Here is a 21,355-nt window from a genome sequence, read left to right on the forward strand (position 1 = left end):
TTTGGATATTTAGGGAAGCGTTGTAGAGTTTTGTAGTCGATTTATCGTCTGTCACTAGTCTTTTTTTTTATCAGCAGTTAGGTTTTTTTTTTTTTTTTCTTTTAATTAAACAGATTTGAAAATCTGTCGCGAACATCAGTGATCACCGGAGAGATCGGTGATAAAAAGTCTGTCCGATGGGATCTTATCCGATCTTTACGATCTCTTCGTTCGGGAGGCGCTTAATTGTATCTTAGTATTTTCTATTGCATGCCACACGCTAACACAACTTCCTTTTAACAATATTATATAGATGTATGTATGACACGAAGCAGAGAACACTTCGTGTAAGGACCGGGAAGAAAGCAAGACGATTATTGTAACAGCACGAGGTGTCCCTCACTTGTACAGTCGCAAAAATTACGCTTCAGGGACGAAAATCTATATGACCAATGTAAGATAAAAAGGAAAAAATTATTGGAAAACTATATATGTAAATATATACATATATTTACAAACACACACATACGAAGGAGGCATATTAATGCGAGAATTACACGACTAAATCCTTCGATCCTCGCCCTTCTTCTATGCGAAAGGACTCCATCGTGCGCAATTACATTCCTGTGTTACATCGCTACGGATTGTACCCTACGATCGTACGTTTATCCAAATGAATTGATCTGCGTGACGTATGTACCGCAGGGCGATTAGGCGCAGATGCGATTAACAGCAAGAGACTAGAAGTGTGTATCGGCTGTAGACGGTGCAAGCTGCGGAATGAAAAAGAAAAAGATGTAGATTGAGGCGAGAAAGGCAAAGAGAAATGGGATGAAGTAACGTTATATATGTGAAATATATATGTATGTACACATACCTTTTTCAAACGCGAGAAGTCACTCGTACATAATGTAAGTAATTGTGTAACTTCTCTTTAATCGTAAGGCAGAACGTAGAGTAATATTAGCCGTAGAGTATAACAAAATGTTGTATGATGAAGATTTCACAAGGTTCGAGAGAAGGAGGAAAATGGCAAAAGGAGCAGAGTGCATATGTTTTTGCATGCGAGGAGAATAAGAGGACAGAGAGAGAAAGAGAGCGTATGTGTGCGTGTGAGAAAGAAAACTTATATGTTTTACGTTACATTTATCACTCAAATTGTAAACTAAGCTCTGAAGTATATATATACATATATATATATATATATAGATTTGTAAGCACACTGTCAAAAGAAAAAGTAGCGTCCGTTCTCCAGCGACATTAATAGGACTGACGCGCATTCACGCGCGTTTTGTCAGGGACGACAGTAGACAAAATACAATGTAAATAATTATATTACCTTGGATATGGTATAGCGGTTTACTGTTAATCATAGTTGTACCTTTCTTTCCCATTGAATAAATCATCGATAGATATATATACATACAGAGATATATATAAAAGTTAGAATTATTACGTGTTATATGTGCATTTTTATCCAATTATATCTCCTGTCTGTATATTTGCACGTATAGATTCAGCTTAAAATTGATTATGTATTTTTATTAATATTATCGTTATTATTCTTATAACATTATTAATATTACTATTATTATCTACATTGAGATTTCAATAATTGTTCGTCATATATTGTTCTAAGAATTGGAATATTAAGAAGTGCAAAAAAGACGAAAAGAATCATGTACAAGCGAATGTTATCTATGAATCGATATCTCTTCGATATGCGATGCTAAGAGCTGTTCTAATAAGAAATTTAACAATTAAATATTCGTTAGTCCTTAATACTATCGTTAAAAATTTATTAGTATTAAACGTATTTTGATATTGCGTGATATTCTGACTAGTCCGTGACTTTTTAAAAGTAAGAATTGAATTTTATTGATCACGATTCACGTATTCTCATCACAGAGCACAGAATCTAACAATTTTATTCTCGCTTACGTTCATCGCGTTCAAAATTTGATTGCCCGAGTGCAATTGTTCCGTTAGCTAAGGAATGAAGTCGCAGACAGCGTAGATCTCCTTCTCGAAGCCCATGCAAACGACGGAGGAGATGATGAGAATCGCACCGGTCAGACTGGTCGATGTGGGCTTGTCGCCGAAGAGATAAACCTGGATCAGGTACGCCAGGATGATGTCCAGTGATCTGGTAACCGATACTTTACCTGCGCCCTCGATCTTCAGCGCCTTTGTCACTAGCACTTGACCAGTGAGACCAGTCAATGCCACCAGCAGAATCTGGCCCCAAGTGAACCAGTCGTGTGGCAGTCGGAATTTATGGAACTCGTGACTGATGCCGTGACCAGACACCGTAAAATAGAAGAACACGGCGGAGACGAATGACCAGCACGATAGGTTCAGTACCAAAATAGAATAATGTATCTCCGAGCACTTCCTCATGACGACGATGTTGAGTGCCGTGAAAACAGTGGCCAAGATGGCGCATAGATACCCCATAAGATTGTAGCTTTCGGCGCGGTGCATCTGGAAGAGAAAAATCGATAGAGGGTTGAAGGGCAAAAGACAATTTGATCAGCGTTTTTTCGAAATCTTCATTTAAAATTTATCTGAACTTGATATTTCTCGATTAAGATTGACACTTTCTTTGTCTCGAGTTTTTGAAAAGACTCTTGCATTGCAGTGATATTTGGTCGTCTTAAACTATCAAGTTTATCTTCGTTTATTAATAATAATTCTGTATTTGTTGATACTCCGTTTGGTTTAGGTGATTTCTTTAATATTTCTTCACTTTCGATTACCTGGAATAAGAAGGGTGGTCTGGCAACGAGAACGACACCCGCTAGAAGCGTACAGACCACCACTATGCGCAAGACACCGCAGGGCTCCTTCAGGAAGAGGAAGGACAGCGCAATAACGATCACCGGCGAGCTAAATATGATCGTGGTGGCATCGCCTAGAGGTAATTCTCGGAAACTGTAATACAGCAACGACAGTGTCATGCCGCCTACTAGACCCTGAAAAAAAAGATATATGTAACGATTGCACAGAGAAGCAGAGTTCACACTCCGCTTTAAGAAAACGTTTCTTATTAAAGCTTTTAAAAAATTTTTATCGAACTGATGAATAGTAAACTTCTCCTTTAGAATGTCAAAATAAGAAAGAAATTATTTATGAATGCGTTTATGTTACAATAGTTTATAGTAATTGTAATTTTCAACTTCTTGTAGTGTATCTGTGATAGTATTATAGTGTATCTATGATAGTATAGAAAAGAAATCTGTGCATTATATTGAAGAACGTAAACTTCGTCCTTACATCCCTCAGTTTTTCTGAGGGGCTAAGATTCGCTAACGCATGCGAACGCAGATGTTACGAATGAATAATGTTCGTCATCGATCTTTTCCGGCTTAATATAATTAATATGATACGCATCGTAGAAAAGCTGCGGACGCCTGCAGCTAAGCGCGTAATCATTTACATATGCGTAACCAAGTAACAAGAGAGCGAATTTAATTGCGTGTAGAGCGACCGACATTTCTGTCGCGGCGTTAGATTGGCAAGCAAGTATATACCAATTATAATACTAGTATTTCTCTACTTATGACAGAGTTTACGTTTCAATTTCGTAAGTAGAATTGATCGTAAGTCGAATTGCATTTATATGTAAACATTATTTAAACACAAAATTATTTTATTATTGAAAATGATTATAGACTTCTAATTAGTAAATGACAAAACAAATTTTTTCAAGATTACAAATTTTTAATATAATATTTGCTATTATGAAATTAATAATTAAACACAAACTTCAACAAATGATTAAAAAACAATACTAGTTTTTCTCAAAACAAATATAATGTAACATAGTATTTTTTATTGCAAAATTAGTATTTTTAATTTGGATCATTACTTAACAAGTGCTTAATCAACTTTGTTATAATTTATTAATATTTCAAATCAAACATTTGTTTCTACGAGTGATCGGTACGTTCTCCAAGATCGACGAGCTTTACCTGAAAATGTATGAGTACTCTTTGGCCGGAAGGGCCGAAGAGAGTGCTGGACGATCTGCAGGCCACGACAGCCATCGTCAGGATCTGCGCCAGAGCACGGATGGCTAACAGAATCATGGGATCCACGTTGCGAATCGCCTTGACCAGGGCGGAGCTGATGGTGAAGAAGGTGCCTGACAAAAACGCCAGGAACACCCCATACCACTTGGTGCCATCTCGATAAGTCTCGCTATTGTTGGCGAACTGCTCGGTGTAGTGATAGGCCGGGTGGATGCTGTTGTAGGAGGCCGTAGATTCTATGCTGAACTTCATTGCAGTATGTATATCAAGATCACGGAGGTGAGAATACGCAAAGAGATCGGCACTTACAATTAGTTCAAGCTGTACTGCCGTCGTCCATCCGTTGACGCATCTGCGCCTCCGTCCGATCGCAATTAGCATAACTTAGACGACCAACGGATTATTGCGGATTAATGACGTGAGGAAGATTCGGGAGAGTGGAGCGATGACCGTAAGGAGAAACTGTCTACATACTCTGATAAAACTATAAAGAGATTACATTTTTAGGACACACTTTTTAGAACAAGAAGACTTGCGAGTTTTATCGACTATCAAAGAATGGGATATACAAGGGATTGCGAAAGCATCGCGATCTTTATTCGATTGCAATCTGCCAAAGTGGTTGAATTAAACAATATAGCGGATTTTTTTTCAATATCGATCACCGATGAACATTCGTGGTCTATTAATATTTTCTTTATTTATGATTACAATTTACTACATAGATAGTAATAAATATATCCAATAGACATTTCATAAAAGAGATCAAACGATATTACAAGAGATACTTTTAAGTTATTTCTAAATATGTTAAAGATATCTAAATGATATTTTTAAGATGATACGTATTTGAAAAAAGAGAAATAAAAAAGGTAAAAAGAAGCAAAAATTAAAATTAAAAAAATTACTAATTATAATTACTGATATAGTAATCACACACAGTTTATTGAAAAATTATTAGCTCTTTTTTTCAAGGGAATACGTATAATATTACGTATCTATGTATATAATGTAATTAATCTTTACTTAACGAATACGTTGCGAAACAAACGTAATCTGATGATACAATTATAATCTACTTTAATTCTGATTATCATATTAACGTAATAAGTAAAATGATTTTTCTTAAACCGTCTAGACGTTAATCATATAAAGCTCTTTGGCAAGAACGTGAAGTCCTTCACCGAAACATAACAGAAAAAGGCAAAACAAATATAAGACTGTGACTGTCATCGGTCGATTATTAATACATTAACGAATGTTAATATGGAACAATATTTCGCGAGATCTTAAATCAATTTTGAGACGAACTGATGAAAACGATCGTGATTTGTTATTAACGGGAACAATATAATTTCTTAAAATGACATTTGTTTGGATTCGCGAAATAATCTTAACAAGGAGAGAATTTTGAGAAAAGCGGGTATAATTATTTTTTATTCTTTAAACAAATATGTTTATTTTTTAATCGTATAAACTGGAATGTCTATATAAATTTATATAACTTCTAACAAAAAATATAATTAATAATTGTTTTTGTTGCTCGCGATAATTTTATCGGCATAAAGTTATTTGGTAAAGTAAAATTTTGTTGGAACTGATGTATATACATATATACAAGTTTAATCTTTCCCAAACTGCACTTTATTAGGCGGCTGATCGACACGATAAAGCGTAGTTGCTACATTGAAATAGCCCTCGTACTCAATAGTATCCGGCGTTGTATCGATGTGATAATGCCCACCCAGCCCAGGGTCCTTATCAAAGGCACTGTGGAAATGCTGAACCCTAAGATCTAAATCCTGTAGAAACAACGAGTATTGCAATTCAGAATAAACAAAGAACAAATAATCGTTCAGTATACATTTATAGACTACACTGGAAAAAAAAACGTAATATAACTATAGTTTAATTTAATTGAGCATTGAATCACGAGCTGTCATTAATATATGCAGTTGATTCAAGTACGTTTTATTTATTCACTTATATTTATTATTGTCTTAATTTTGATCTTTTGGTTTCATTAATATATTATGGAATTAACAAGATATTTTCAATTAGACTAATACTATTAATTCAACAGCATTTCTTCTGTATTATTTTCGAACATGTTTGAAATTATTCTTTTTCCTTTCATACGAACTGAATCTCTTTTAGAACTTACTGTTTCTGCGCTGACAAATGTGCCAACAGCTATCAGAGGAGTTTCCATGTCGTAGAAACGTAACCAGTTGTTAAGGTCGGCCTCGGTAGTCAACGGGGTGTCCGAAAAATCTGGCATAATGTGCTGCTTCACTTTTCCATTCTTCATTTCAAACATGCCACCCAAACCTAAGTTTTTACATATTCGACAATCAATCGAGTGTTAATTTTTTCAGTTTTTTAGTATACCGCAATGACGAGTTGTAATAGACCTACCTACGAGCTTATTCTCGTAATGTTTTTCCAACGCTTTCTGCATACATGCTATAAAGTCCAGCTTGCCTGTACGTTTTTTAGCGCGTACTTTAATAACTTTCCCCGGTTTGCCCTCGCACACATACAGATTGGCCAACAATGCGAAAGTTGTTATATTATCATTCTCTGCTAATCGCTCTAGTTTGCAACCTTGATTGTTCTTATCTACAAATGCATAATGCGTTCCGTTTCGCACTTGGAAGTTATCATTTAACTTCAAGTTTAACTTCATAATAAGCTGAAATAAATATGTAAATATGCTTATTTTCCTTTTTTCTGAAAATTAAAGACATTAATTCAATCGAATAATTTCTTTCGAAACACACCTCGCAATTGCTGTCTCTAAGTGGCCATGCGCCAGCTCCTGCGCCGATAATGAGAGTATCATGATTATAATTTAACTGTTGCAATAACGACTTTATATCGTAATATTTGTCCCTCTGAACAGTTGGTAGAAGATATGATGGACTACCAACTTCCAAAATAATTGGATTACCACACAAGCCTGAAAACATATTGTCAAAGACATATGATTCTGAGAAAGTATGCTTTAGATACTACTTTTTTTTTCTATACCTTCTTTAAAAAAATAATAAGGACGTCCGCTGAAATTTGGACAATCAGCCATTTCAACAGTGGCCTCCTCAAAGTTTGCAGTCAAACCTCCTGCTAGGACTATTATTAACAAAAATTATTATTATTATATTTCCAGCTGCAATTTCCTACTGCAAATCCAGAATTTGTAATTACCGTTCATTAACTCATCGAGAGGTGGTTGATGCAATGCTCTTGACGTGGTGTTTAGTTTGGACGGATCTAGAGGTTCCACCTTTGAATTCATCTTGAAAATCGGTGCACTAGCAAACAGCGAGACTTGACACTGCTCAGAACTGCTCAGAACTGCTATATCGCACTTATATAGTATTCAGTTATTGATAATGTTATCTAATCACCGGATATCTTGTTTTCTTTCATAATAACTTGGGAAGATTTCTCAGCTTTCTACTGAAAAGAAAAACACAAATGTATTATTACATTATAAGCGTATCTGTATTGGTATAACTATAAATAATATTCATTAACATATTAACGCGTTAACAAAACTGTATCGTCAATCTAAATTCGTTTTAAAAAAATGTGTTTGTAATAAGAAAATGCACAAGATTGATGAAAGTGATGAGACTCATATTTTACGTACACGGTACTACTGTTAATATAATACGAGTTATAGAACGATGCACGAAATTATGCATTACCTTACCTTTATTGCGCCGCAATAAGATACCAAAGAATTACAAAAAACAAGGCTATACAATCTTATCGAATGACATTCTAGCGAGTTTTTACATAAACTCAACATGTGCAACATGTATCACGTGCTCCTAACGCATACACGTGCGTCAACAGCTGTTATGGCGCAGATTGTCAGCATGGTTTCCAGATTAAAGACGCGGTTCACGCGAGAATTGAATGGAGGGAATGCGCACAGAGCACTTGCACATGTAAAAGCGTTCTGTGCACATTCCCTCCATTTAATTCTCGCGTGAACCGCGTCTTCAATCTGGAAACTCTGATTCTCAGGTCGCGCTCAGTCAATACGTTAGATTCCTAATTTCTCTTCTCATACAAAACCTGATCCTTGTATTCAGGGATAAGAAACTTTTCTTTGCAGAGAATCACGTTTTTTAATTAATAACATTCATTTTTCAACATCACAAAATGATAATATTCAAAGAATATTGTAACTGAAAGCATTTGAAAAATAACTTGAAATTTTGATCAATTATACAATTTATGATAATAAAAAAGATAAATATAAATAAGAAAAAAAACATTATAAGAATTGTTTAATCAATCGCGCGGTATGTTTATTTAATATTTACATGAGTTTGGTAACGATATCTATTTCTATCAAAAATTTTATAATTATTGTTGAAAGATCTATATATGCATGTATTGTATGTACACATGTAACAATTCCAAGAATTTTTAAAAAATTCCTACAATCGCAATTATCGTGTAATTTATCGCACGAGTTACGAATTTCCTCCATCATTTTGGATTCATTGATTGCGTGAGGTATCTCTAGTTGTAGCTTCGTGCAATCGTAGTTTTCTCACATTATTTTTCTTATTAAATGTTTTATCTTAAATATTATAAATTTTTGTACTTAATTCTCTAGACAAACTTTTGTCAATGTGAAGTTCGAAATCAGTCAATTAATTTAGTTTTTCATCACAAATATATTTAGCTGTTAGAAATTTATTTTATAAAAAATTCTCTAATCGTTTGCAATTCAAAGGCAGTCAATGCCGCCAGATTCACGCTTAGGAAACAATCCAATTTATTCAGAAGAATTAAAATTATATGAGTTTTTACGCGTACGAATTTTTGCAGCTTTTACAGGAACTTTCGAAAGCGAATTATAAAAGTGAACGCTATATGTGCTCTGATATCCGCACGTAAACGGATAGAGCGTTCTCGTTCTCTCGGCATGAAACGAAGTTAGCGAGCATACGGCGCGTCATCGCCGATGCGCTCTCGGGGTTGCGGACGCGCGCGCCGGAGGGAGGCCAGGGTTCGCAACGGGAGTCTCTCCCCTTCGGGGAGAGACTGACCCGTTGGCGCGTGTCGGCGTCGCGGCGTCAGTATGCGGTCGCGCATTCCACGCGGGAACACCTGTTTGCTCCGGCGGCGGCGGCTGCATCGGCTCGCGTGCTACACGGTCGCGCTTAGTTCGCTGGGGAGAAAAAGGGAGCGATAAAGGGAGGGCGAAAAAGAGAAAAAGAGAGAGAGAGGCGGATACGCAGAGAGGGATCTAATATCTTCGATCTCGGAGGGAGAAAGAGTAAAAGAGAGAGAGCACTTAACACAAATCTCCGCCAAGTAAATAGCAGTAAACGAAGCATTTGTTTTAAAAAGGGCAGCATACAAAAGTGTGGTCTTCTCCTTCATATAAAATTGCATTCGTCTGGATATACATGTAGTTAAATTTGTACACGGTTGAATAACATACTTCCGTGATTGACGGAAACATCAGATAAAGCATAGGATAAAATGGTTAATTGACTTGCATTTGTGTGATTACGTCGACGATACGTTTCCTGCATTTTATTGAAAAATATGTGCAGTTTGGAATATTGTGCCCTTTCTAAAACGATTGATTCGCAAATATATTCCGTTGTTTTCTTTCAAATGCACACATATTCGAGGAAGTGGCTTCATAAATTTGCATTTATAATAATCCCAATTAATTTCGATTAATTTGTTTAACAATTTTGTGTGTTAGCCGTAATAGAGTTAATTAATTCTATTGTTTGACATCATTTATAATCGGATATTACATTTCAATAATATTTTGTAAATTGCACGTTTTCAGAATCTCTATAAAATATTCCAATACAACGAATATAATAAATATACATATAATACAGAATTCGGCAAAAAATACACATTTCAATCGATTTTCAGATCAGCTCTGTTTTTCTTTTTGCTTCACCACTCCGCGAATTTCCAAATGCCGATCGACACTTTAGATAGGCAGATCCGATTTGAAAATCGGTTAAAATGTGTATTTTTCGTCAAGCTACGATATAATATAATAAAAAGAAATAAAGTTTAATAATTTTAAATATGCGAATGTAATATTTGATGTTGAACGTTTCCGTAAAGAAATGTTTTGAGACACTTGTACATTCAAATAAATATTTTTATTAAATAATTAGATGTATGAAGATAAAAAGTATATGTATGTATATATAATTATTATAATTATATATATGTATATATAATTTATATATCTATGCAAGTTCTTCTACTGAGGAATTAAGTTTTCTGGCTTAAGTGCTTTCTCTCTGGGGCCAGAGATACAGAGCAGGAAAAGGAGGAGAGGTACAGGGAGAAGGGGGCGATAAAGAGAAAGAGAAACAGAGAAAGGACGAAGTCCGCGAGGCTTCCACCACGTGTCCCTCGTTCTTCTCAATTGTACACGCGTAAGGATAATTTTTCTCTATTAAGGATGCACGCACGATCTCTCTACGACGTGCTTTCCTATTACGGAGTCTGGCGAGCGGCTCCGTTTGGATGTCCCCTTTGCACGATACGCTCCGGCCCACCGGTGGTTGTCGCGCGAGATCATTTGAGATCGATTTAACCCTTGAACTATTAGACGATTTCTTGTCAAAGCCCGCTTGCTTGAATTGCTTAAATCGTCGCCGCTTCGACGCGACATCACTTTCAGCCACTTAAATGGCACTCGCATTGCGTTGCAACCTAAAGAAAGAAAAGAAAAGCTTGGAAGTTTGACACAGAAAAATTGCAAAACGCAGAAATTATAATAATAGAGTGAACAATAAAATATTAGAGTCAAGAATAAAAATTCGCAAAGAATGTAGTTTTTTTTTAAATATTTTAAATGTTCAGCAATATTCAATGAAATAAGGAAAGGAAAAAATATATTTCTTGTACCACATAAATGTTCTCGTAAATGCAAGCTTCAATTTATAGTGCTATTGCTCTTGGCTTACCTAAGATAATATTTTTGGAGTGACTTTGGATAGGCCATTTATCGTCTGTCAGATATATTCAATTGCACTTTTATATTCTCGAGGATGATTAATCCTGTATTCGAAGTGTGCTCGGAATTTGGAAATTCGATATGCTGCACCACAGTGGGTCGGTCAGCGCCTTTTAATCCCGGATGAATAATTTCGATATGATATAAACGTAACCAATTCGTTTTATTACCTCTTTATGTGTAACGCAAAATCGGTATCATTAAAGCCCATTCCACAATAAGTTGCAAAGACGCTCCGTCGCCAGTTGCAAGGAATAGCGACTAGCGCTATTTCCGGTGGCAACAGACAGTCGTGGTTGTCAACTTTTAACTTCTTGGCAATGGCAACTGATGATCGCACCGCCTTAATCTGTAAAGTGTCGAATTTAGAAAGAGCGTGGCGAGTGAAATTACGATAAATTGGTTTGGACTGCAGTTTTCGGTGATATTTTAATAATTTACACGCATTTTGATTTGTTTCATTAAAATGGATGAAGAGAATTATGATTGGGATGTGCTTAAAGACATTGAAAGCGATTGGCATTCAAATTCAAATGTGGATTAAGCGTTGAAATGATTTACAACTTGTGACTGGCAACTAGCGACTCCGCGATTTGCAACTACGCGTTGCAACTCATTGTAGACCAGCCTTAATGCTCCATCAATGTATCAATGTTTTATATGATTGACAATTTAATGCATGTTTCATAATATGTTAATGCAATGGATTCCCTAATATTATATTGTCTAATCTTATTATTATTCGAATACGCGGTATGTATTTGACGTCATTACCATATTTTTTCGACAGGAGAGAAAGAGAGAAAAGAAACGTGTGTGCGTATGTGTGTCTGCGTGTATGTGTCAGAAGGTAATAAAATGTACAATATAACATAGCGGAGTAATACAGAGATAATGGAAACTACTATAATAGAATAATAACGCAGTATAATAATCAACACGTAATATCATATGGTACGTCATAGGATCATATTTCAGAGAAATAGAGAGATTACATCTGTTCTAAACCTCCATTGAATTTTTTCTGGATAGCGGTGAATTGATAGCGAACGCCGTTGAATATTAAAGAATCAAATCAAGTCCTTGAGTTAAACAACATTTTGTTATTTTTATTTTGTTAATTTCCATGTGTGTCGAAATTTATTGTTTTAACATAAAATGCGTAGTTAAAAAAGCAAACCTCATCCAATTAACCCATTTCTATGATTAAATTGCTTAGTTTCAAAGTAAATAGTGTCCGCATCGATGTACGCACCTAGTAAATAATAAATTACATTTGAATCAAATTTAACATTTTTATAGTTAACTTGTTTAAATTTTTTAGTTTTAATTGACGATATATTAAATAGGAGCAACGGCGACCTATAAAAATGATTAAAAATAACTCTTGGATAGAGTTCGACATTACGAATTTAACAGGGTACGGGCTGTTTTCGAGTAACATAATTTAGATTGCAAGCGAGATGCAGTTCTAGAAATTCGATTTAACGGGTTCAGAGGACACGTCACGAAAAATCGGAGCGAGGCTCGGAAAATCGTGGAAAAGCGCGGAGTTTTATTATCGCGATCGCGGAAGTTCGCGGTGAAACGCCTTTATTTGCTCTGGCGAGCGTAACGCACGCTATTAAGTGCGTTGTTATGAGACCTCGCGTCATCGGGACGAGATGCGAAGACCTTTCAGAGACGCTCGCGTTAACGTCGCCTAACCAACCGTGTGCTTTAACTAAGTTTCCGCGCCCGGGAAGCACACACAGCCGGGAATAAATCGGCGCACGCGACACTCCTATCGCTGTAATCAACAGGTTCGATAAAGCGGATTACCGATTCCGCATTACAGTCAATTAAGAACGTATCATCTTGCGTTCAAAGACACAAAACCGTTAACGTCTTAATTAACTAAACCTTAACAAATCAATTTTATCTCCCGTAAAATTTTAAATTCTGCTCGTTAGAACCTTTCAGCACGCATCTCAGAGAAGTTGTCGAAATAATATGAAATATATCTCGGGCAATCTCGTATTTTTAAATAAAGGAAAATTGTCTGTTCGGGATCCGTCACGTTTGCGAAATGTTCTGCGTCATTGTTGTTACAAGGAGCACGAACATCCACCGTTTTCTCGTGGCGTAGCCCTATGATTTGGGAGATGAATCGCGATCCCCCCAAACGACAACGAAAGATTGACATTACAATCATAATTATCGATGCAATTAATTTTTGTTGTGTTAGAGAAGGGAAGGTGAACGCTGCTAGTAGCGCATCTCGTCCTTCGGCGTCATAATTAAATTTCGCTTCGCTGCTTCTCAGTTTATACGTGACGAGACGTAAATGCATAATAATTTATGCCTCGTTGTCCAGGCTTGCTATTAAAACGTTAGACGAGACCATGTGGATAGGACACGTCTGAACTGCACGGATCAGCTGAGATATCACAGCCGCACGGTTGCGGTCCGGGAACTCTGGTTTAATTAACGAGAAGTTATACGTTCCGTCACTTGTACATTCCATTTATCCCCACGCAGTTATCACGCAGAACTTTCTTTCGCAAATTGCATTTCACGTCAACAAACTGTACCTCTACTCTTGTATTATATTATATTTTATAAAAATTACATTTAAATGCGTATATTCTTCGTTATAATTTTCATGAATTGTATTATATCGTATTATCATGTAACTTTTATAACTTTGACTATGTTATGTTAATGATACCTTTGCATAACCAAACATACGATAATTAGTTTCATAAATACAACTCGGTGTAACAGCGTTTCATTAGCAGAGCTTAATTAACTGTGCAAATTAAAAGAGCGTTTTAATAAACTCTTTGCGCGCAATGAAATGCAATATGCAAAATAGCGGTTCTTTATCGAGAAATTAAAAAAAAAAAGAGACAAACACACCAAAGAAAAATATCCGTTGCTTTTCTGCGACACGTTGAGGAAACAAACGTCGTATTATTGATCCAGCTTAATTCTGCTTAACCGCTAATTAGCCGGCAGCGAATCCTCCTTTCTCCCGGCGGCGCACGCTCCGCCGATTCTCGTCTCGCAGCGGCCGGCCTTGCCGTTATTTTCGTTATCGATATTATGACGTCGTTATCATTTGCGCGGCCACGGAGTCTGCGGAGGCTGGCGGAGCGGAAGTGATAACGTCAGAACCATTCGATCGTCCGCGAACTATCGGCCGTGGCTATCGATAGAGCCGGCGTAGTTGCGTGAATATCAACAAGTTGCGCAGACGTGCCGGAAGCATTTGTCCTTCTGCATTTGATCGTCGTCGATCGTCGAAGGGAGGAGCGTTTCGCGATAAGATTAACGTGAGAGACGTCGCATCATTGTGATCGCAAACGTCGCGTGTGAGCTTCTCGCGAGTCGATTTTTCCTTGCGAAAGATTATCCAGAGCTAGAGATGAGGACGATCGAAAAAAAAGAAACTTCGAATAAAAAACTCAGTAAGAAAATTTTCTACTCGGATATGTACTTTCTCTCGAAATTTGATATATCGTTTGTATAATTCAATTTTTACACTTATTCAAGAAATTTTTATGTAAAGATAACTGTAAATAATAAAAAAATGTACAACATTAACAAGTAGGCTATGCTTAAATTACTGTCGAAAAACTGGATTCAACTCTCGTGTCGTTTGAACAAACATATCTTTTTTATTTAATCACTAGGAATTCATGAATTAACATAAAACAAAAATAAAATATATATAAAAATCTTATGATTTATTAATTTATCAATAAACAAGTGTTATTAATTCTTTAAGTAGCTCGCAACAATGCGAGGACGTTTCTGTCTCTATTTGAAAGTATAAATGCAAAAAATGTTAAGTAATATTGAAATAACGAAAGATCAAACGTTTTGACGATGAATAAAAGAAAAAAAAAAAAACAATAAATTCTGTATCTTTAGTTCATTATTTGATAAAAAATAGTTTTTTTCCATTAAAAAAAATTGGTTTTTTTACTCAGTTTTTTATTTGAAAGGAAAAAAATACCCGTTTTTCATCATCTCTATGTTGATCTCCCTTGTTTTCTTCATCTCCGCTTCAAAGCGGAGCACATTTACGGATACTCTCCGTTTTTTAAAAGTAACGTTGCCTTCGAATAAAATTTTTTCAATCTCGATTACCGAGATGTTTATCGAAACTTGTCAGACCGATACTCTTCGTTCAAAATAATATTGTCTTTGAGTGGAAATTTTTTTTTCAATCTCGGTTACCGTGATATTTATTGAAACATGATATCTCAAGACGTTAATTCCCAAGGAAGATTTTATCGGTAAATGAAGATCGTTCGATTATCGAGGTGTCAATTTCTCGCCTGACAGACTCACGTGTAAAAAGGGGTGGATTATACTGTCTCGAGAAAATCGTTTTTCCTGGATCTCGCGATGTACATTCGTTCTTCGATATTTTATACTGAACGCTTTATAATAGTATATCTTGATTCACATCCACATATTCATATTCATAATCCATTAAATTAAATTAATAACATGCTCGACATCAACGATCCAGTTTGACGCACACCCTTGAGAAAACAGAATGCAGGACGCGCTTAGTCATGCACGGTATTTGCATTTCCCATCGTACGGATGAGAGTTCGCGATGCTCATAAAAGTTTCGTTATTTCCTCCCCTTCCAAAAGCTCCCGACATGATTTTATGGATGTTCGTGCTGCGCGTGAAACTTGAGAAAAAAAAATCTCAGTCGCTTGACATAATTTTATCGACGTGTATCAATACTTCGGAACTGGCACAACCAACGTCATTTAGGGGCGTGGGCGTAAATGGAAAACCTATAATATGTCTCTCAGCATAGCAGATTTCCTTCTGTATCTTCAAATCGCGCGATGATTAATTACGCTGCAACAAAGCTCTCGATGCAGACGTACTAATTCTATCGAAATGAAAGTCTTTTCGTTCTTTCTCTTTTTTTATAATTAAATTACTTTCTCGATTGATATGATTTGTAGAGTTTTCATTTTAATTTAATCTCACTTAAACTAGTAAAATAATCCTTTTGTTATAAATGAATTTTTTCAATTAAGCAAAATATTAATTTACGATGTTTAAGTCAACACAATTCTTTTTTCGACCATTTGTCGATTGTATTTGTCGATTGCGATTGTCCGATAAATTGTGTCAACATTTGCCACGAACATGTAAATCCAATCACTATTTGAGCCCTAACGTACGCAGTATCGATATTGTCAACGGACCAATTCATCGAGCAATTAATTAATTGATATGCACCGCTAAGCTTCTGCCTCGCGTGTGTACGATACTCGGTAAAGGGTTACTATCTGCATATAGGAGTAAAATATTTAGTTTAATAGCTTTTTATACATTTGTTCCACGAGAAAAAAGCATAAAGCAATCTAAATGGCATTCATTTTAATTGCAATATAAAAATGAATAAAAATTTTATCGTTTCGAGCTTCGAATTACGTTCAAATTTAAAAAAAAAGCTATAAAAAGGAGATGTCATTGTTAAAAGTACATGTCTCTCTCTTTCTCTGATTAATTAACAAATAAAAGTAACGTTATATAGATTTAAATATTTATAGATTAATCTTTTAATATTATTGTTAATTTTAAGGACACACTTAGTAAATTCTTGATCATTAAATACGTTTACAATTCTTTTTCGGTTGAAGATATTTTTGTGCGCCGGAAATGCCTTAAATAGGATTCTGCTTTTAAGCCTCACTGACTCTCTACCGCGACATTAGATTTAAAAGCCACTTAGGTACACTCGACAACAACTTACAGGCGAGCCTTCGTATTTCAGTGCACAAATACTTTTCTGTAACATTTCAACGGGTTTTTTTTCGTTTTTAATAACGATGCGTTATTTCCAGTAGATGCGCTCTTTAAATTTTAATTTCGTAATTTTTTTTATGTAATGTCAGGAATTTCAAAGTTGCAATTAAAACAAGAATTTTTTTTTTTTTATTTCCGACCAAATGATATTCGTTCTAAATTAACAAAAGTTTGTTCAGAATATTGAATTAACGAAATTGGAGATGTGTTTATAATTAAAAATATTATTTTTCACCGTCCAAAGTTTGCCATAAAAACTGTGTGGAAACTTTTAGAACGTAGATTTTATTCTCTTTATCAGCTTAAAGAGATCTTGAGAAAGCTCACAATAATTTGAATTATAACAGAGGAATAATTAATCTTTGCACACAGAATTCACGGTATAAGTGAAACGGCAATATTAGCACGCAAACGTAATCAAAATGGGACATAAAGTAGGATAAGAGAATCGTATCGCTGAAGATCGATGAGTGACTTCTGTTTCTTCGTCGAAGAGCCAGCCAAAAAGTCGTAAAGACGGAAAAGGATTTTTAAAATGTAGATTTTATTTTCGAGAAGCCTTGACTCTCTGTTCGGCGGAAAAGCTTCTTTCCGGGGCATAACGACGCGGAAAGAAAAATTTGGCAACGGGCGCATCGCAGAGAGAAGGCATTTCCCCTGGAGTAACCGAGAGAGTGGTGGCCACTTTGCTCGCGGTCGACGCGACGACGCGACGATTGCAGGCCGTCGTCGTCGCATTAATTTCGTAGTGGTCGCCATTGAGAGTGGTTTTTATGGTGGCTCCCTACCACCCGCGCGCACCTTTATGTCGCGACTGAATGGACAGGGCGAGCAGCAGCGACTGCCGGCTCCTCTATGAGATAATAGGCCCGCGAGGCCGTGCCCGTGCCATTCAGGCCCCGACCCCGGCGACCGATTCGGGATCGAATCGCGAGAGAGAGACCGAGAAGCGAGAGGCGAGGGCGGACATCGCCGCTGCGGCCCGCAGTCATGCTCACCATACAGAACGAGTGAGTACACACATCCTTTCCGGAAGCTCGCCGGCGGATACCGTCGTTCTTACCCGCGGATGGGAGAAGAGGGGGAAAGCGGGGGATGGACGGATCGGATCACCCTTTCGTCGTTGGCGAACGGTGACCCGATGCTCGGCCAGAGGCGATCCTCGACCGTCCCCGACCTCGATCGCGCTAGGAAGCGCAGCGATTCTTATCGATCGACGCCTACACAAGGCTTCTCTGCCAAGCAATTGGAAAGTTCAATTCTCACTTCGTCCTTTTAATTCTCCGTGCGCCCCGCGATAAGTATCTCTGTCGCAATTAAACGCGCGTCAGCCTCGGATCGAGGTCTCGTCTATCTATCATGCACGGTGGACGATAGAGAGAGAGAGAGAGAGAGAGAGAGAGAAAGGAAAAAACAATAATTGCATCGCGATCGAGGAGAGAGGAAGGGAACAGGACCGCACCGACCGCACCCCGCTTTTCCAGATCGCTTCCGCCGCGATGCCGGCCCGCTGCCTCGATCGCCAAGCTTTCATGCTGCTTCCTGGCGGACCCCCATCGGGGCCCCCCCTGTGACTTGCTAATGGCTGCACGTTGATTCCACTGCATATAGAGTGAGTATTGCCATTTCTGAGGGTGTCTCTAAAAAAAATTGCGTCATGCATGTCGCGACGAGACACGCGCGACAGACGGATGCGTTATCGCTTATCTACTCCACATGTGCACGGACACACAGCAAACATCGCATACGTGCATACATCACGCATGTGTACGCGTAACGTCGGCTCGCCGCACGTGCGTGTGCACTTTTAAACGGCGATTGTACAGAGCGCGCGACATCGATCTGATGGTTTTATCGAATTTTCTTTCCCAAGCCTTTGACGGAATCACGCTCGCCCCGCGGGTTCCGGCGTGTTGCGAAAGAATAGAGAAGCGAAAACTCCTCCGAGAAATGAGTCTCGGATAATGGAACCTTATTTTCCCCTTTGACTCCTTTCTCGGATGAAGCTCCGATCCGCGCGCGACCAACGTGTAATTTTAAAATTGGCGTGTAGATATTTAATGTGAGGTTGACAATTCGCGATCCGCTCAAAGCAAATTTTCGTCGAGAGAATAGATTCCAAATTGCATCAGAAGTCTCATAGAAAGCTCTCCGGGACACGCATTAGGTATCGCAAGTTTTCAAAGCTGTAGCGTTGTATCGCAAATAGCTTTAAGCTTCCGCACGCGCTCGCTCGCGGCGAGCTTCATTGCACTTCCGTTGTAAAATCGGAAAACCACAAACTAGACGCTTTAAACTTTAAATATTTGTATACAAGTACGACTCGCGATCTCAGCCTCCCCGTCCCTCTTCGTGCGCAGAGCGAACAGCAACAGCAACGACGACGTGGAATAATTAATTTCCGTAGCGTTGGTTTCCAATAAAACACACACGTCTGTCGCGACAGCGCGAATAATTTCCCCGTGCGGAAAGGCTTAATTAATCCTCCCTGCTCTCGCAGGAACCTCATCCCTTTCTCATCCCGTTTCGGAAACAAATGGAGCACGATATCGTTGTCGCTATCAGACGAGTGTGTGCTCTTTGAGGGAATGTTTCGGTTTACTAATGCCGAAACCGCTTTATCCGGCTTGATATCATAGAGCAATTCTTACGGCGATTTTACGATTATTAAATTTGCGATTTGCTATCGAGGCTGCTGTGCCCATTGATCACGAGTCGTGCTACACAGAGGTAGGTCGAATACTTATTTGGAATACTTATTACTTATAATCTTATTTTAGCTTATTTATTAAAACAAACTCGAGAAACATTTAAAAAAAAGTTTCTGAAATCTATTTTATATTTTTTATTTTGAGCAAGTCGATTTAGTTTATCTTAAATAAATTTCATTTTAAATTAGTTATTCGACCGATCTCTGATGCTACAGATTTTGCATGCGAGGGGGAATGACCGGCGGATTAGCGGCGCTAATTAGTTAATAACGTGACTCGATTGTCACATTAATTCCCAAAGTCTTGCGCCGATTATAAATTGAAGAAGCTATTTTAGATCTTATAGAATATAATAAAACGTGGCTTTGATTGTATGTAATGGAGTATTATTTGAGCCTCTCTGAGAAGCCAAACTGATTAATCCATTTCATGTAATTTTCTTAAGCTTACAATTAGTATCGGAGCGTCTATAATTCTATCAATCTTTTTTTCTGTTTTTTTGCAGATTAAACAGTTTGGCCTCTGAAAGCATCATTTATCAATAGTTAAATAAATAAAATCTATATGCTATATGCATGTTTGTTTTTATCTCGTTAATATACTATTAAAGAATATGCGTGTAAATATTTGCGCCTATGTGAATAAGCAGTATTATACTGTGTTATCTTTTTTGTTATCTCCCCTGTGTTTGTTTTTAAATTTCTACGCCAATAGTATTAATTAACGCATGTGTCATGCATTCATTTCTATTTCATTTAACTTTATTGTATTGTGCCGATTTACATTGTTCAATAATTAACCTTTAATTTTAAATGGCCTCCATACAAACGGCCATTTTGATTAACTTAGAAATATGCAATATGAGAATGCATATTCAAAAGAGCCAATGAAATTATCAGGAATACCCGCTTTGTAATCGCATCGCATTCCTCCGTTACATTCCCTTTAGCGTCAAATTTAATTCCCATCGATCATGTGACGTTCGTCCCAGATTGTTGCACATAAACTGTTAGAGAGAGAAAGAGAGAGAGAGGAACTGTTTCGAAAATTAGCACACACATCCAATTTAAAGTTTATCCTTAATCGAGCCAGATAAAATAAACATAATCCTTTTCTTGAATTTCCACACTGTAAAAAAATTTTCTCAAAATTACCCTATAATAGGTGTAAAGTTACTAAATAGATGTAAATTTCCACACATTTGTAAATTTGCAATATACAAAGGTAAGATTAATTTTGTAATTTGTAATTAAGCAAATTGCAAAAGTAAATTTACAACATGTATGGAAAGTTATAGAAATGATCAGGTCAATACGTTTTGCAATTGTATTACATATTACATTCAAATATTGTCTCTCTATCATACATGTTATAAACAATAGAATGACTACTTACTGTGTCCGCAACGTACATAATGATGCTAGGTGGACAGAATTTTAACATGAATCGCATTACATTTCACAGTAATATATGGAATATTGTTGAATTACGCAATGTTACAAAAATTTAGATAATTATAATTTTTAAATATCCTATTACATATGCAATAAAATAAGATATATTTATTCATTACAAGCAAATCTACATATTTTTTTGTGGAATTACATAATTTCTATAAAATTACATGATTCTTTTTATATTTGCGGGACTAATCGTGTAATTTCTACATCTATTATACGTAAATTTACTGAATTTCTTTACAATACACAGTGTAAGATATCAGGCTAGTCAGAGTAACCCTTAATCTTTAGAATTTTCGATAGAAT

At 36.8% G+C, this 21,355-nt stretch overlaps 3 protein-coding genes across 13 annotated transcripts in view; 1 reads left to right on the top strand and 2 right to left on the bottom strand.

Annotated features, from left to right (window-relative positions):
* Nucleotides 1-82: 82 nt before the first annotated feature.
* LOC105203459 (solute carrier family 35 member G1) lies at nucleotides 83-4,755 on the bottom strand. The gene is made up of 3 exons (XM_011172259.3): nucleotides 3,954-4,755; nucleotides 2,739-2,954; nucleotides 83-2,463 (listed from the first exon to the last, which is right to left on the bottom strand). Exons 1-3 carry the CDS (start codon nucleotides 4,392-4,394, stop codon nucleotides 1,969-1,971), a joined length of 1,152 nt encoding a protein of 383 aa, XP_011170561.2. The 5' UTR covers nucleotides 4,395-4,755; the 3' UTR covers nucleotides 83-1,968.
* A 696-nt stretch (nucleotides 4,756-5,451) lies between these two features.
* LOC105203490 (ester hydrolase C11orf54 homolog) lies at nucleotides 5,452-7,889 on the bottom strand. 2 transcript variants are annotated; one of them, XM_011172298.3, is made up of 7 exons: nucleotides 7,732-7,889; nucleotides 7,221-7,475; nucleotides 7,047-7,145; nucleotides 6,797-6,975; nucleotides 6,432-6,708; nucleotides 6,178-6,344; nucleotides 5,452-5,815 (listed from the first exon to the last, which is right to left on the bottom strand). In XM_011172298.3, the coding sequence occupies exons 2-7, from the start codon at nucleotides 7,309-7,311 to the stop codon at nucleotides 5,636-5,638; spliced, it is 993 nt and encodes a 330-aa protein (XP_011170600.1). In that variant the 5' UTR covers nucleotides 7,312-7,475; nucleotides 7,732-7,889; the 3' UTR covers nucleotides 5,452-5,635. The 2 variants fall into 2 exon arrangements, with proteins under 2 accessions (XP_011170600.1, XP_011170595.1); XM_011172293.3 differs by having other exon boundaries at nucleotides 7,221-7,472; nucleotides 7,732-7,886.
* A 1,169-nt stretch (nucleotides 7,890-9,058) lies between these two features.
* LOC105203508 (receptor-type guanylate cyclase daf-11) overlaps nucleotides 9,059-21,355 on the top strand; it is a 37,469-nt gene continuing 25,172 nt past the window's right edge. The window contains exons 1-3 of one of the 10 annotated variants that reach the window (XM_039458846.1): nucleotides 9,059-9,356; nucleotides 10,280-10,462; nucleotides 17,251-17,888. In XM_039458846.1, the coding sequence (XP_039314780.1) occupies nucleotides 17,869-17,888 (20 nt within the window). In that variant the 5' untranslated portion in view covers nucleotides 9,059-9,356; nucleotides 10,280-10,462; nucleotides 17,251-17,868. Of the gene's footprint in view, nucleotides 9,357-10,279; nucleotides 10,463-11,836; nucleotides 14,499-17,250; nucleotides 17,889-18,362; nucleotides 18,491-21,355 lie in introns of those variants that run through there. The other 9 variants (XM_039458849.1, XM_026133018.2, XM_039458848.1 and 6 more) reach the window with 9 other exon arrangements.

Source organism: Solenopsis invicta, chromosome 16 (assembly GCF_016802725.1).
Source record: "Solenopsis invicta isolate M01_SB chromosome 16, UNIL_Sinv_3.0, whole genome shotgun sequence".
Taxonomy (NCBI): Eukaryota; Metazoa; Arthropoda; class Insecta; order Hymenoptera; family Formicidae; genus Solenopsis; species Solenopsis invicta.

Bases quoted from the DNA above. Each gene is read 5' to 3' on its own strand.
- LOC105203459 (XM_011172259.3), bottom strand. From the start codon at position 4,394: ATGCTAATTGCGATCGGACGGAGGCGCAGATGCGTCAACGGATGGACG. The intron at 2,955-3,953 runs GTAAAGCTCGTC...CTTTTTTTTCAG, and splicing joins GAGTACTCATACATTTTCAG to GGTCTAGTAGGCGGCATGAC. The intron at 2,464-2,738 runs GTAATCGAAAGT...TTTCTCTTCCAG, and splicing joins GACCACCCTTCTTATTCCAG to ATGCACCGCGCCGAAAGCTA.
- LOC105203490 (XM_011172298.3), bottom strand. From the start codon at position 7,311: ATGAATTCAAAGGTGGAACCTCTAGATCCGTCCAAACTAAACACCACG. The intron at 7,146-7,220 runs GTAATTACAAAT...TGTTAATAATAG, and splicing joins TCTCGATGAGTTAATGAACG to TCCTAGCAGGAGGTTTGACT. The intron at 6,976-7,046 runs GTATAGAAAAAA...ATATGTTTTCAG, and splicing joins TTATTATTTTTTTAAAGAAG to GCTTGTGTGGTAATCCAATT.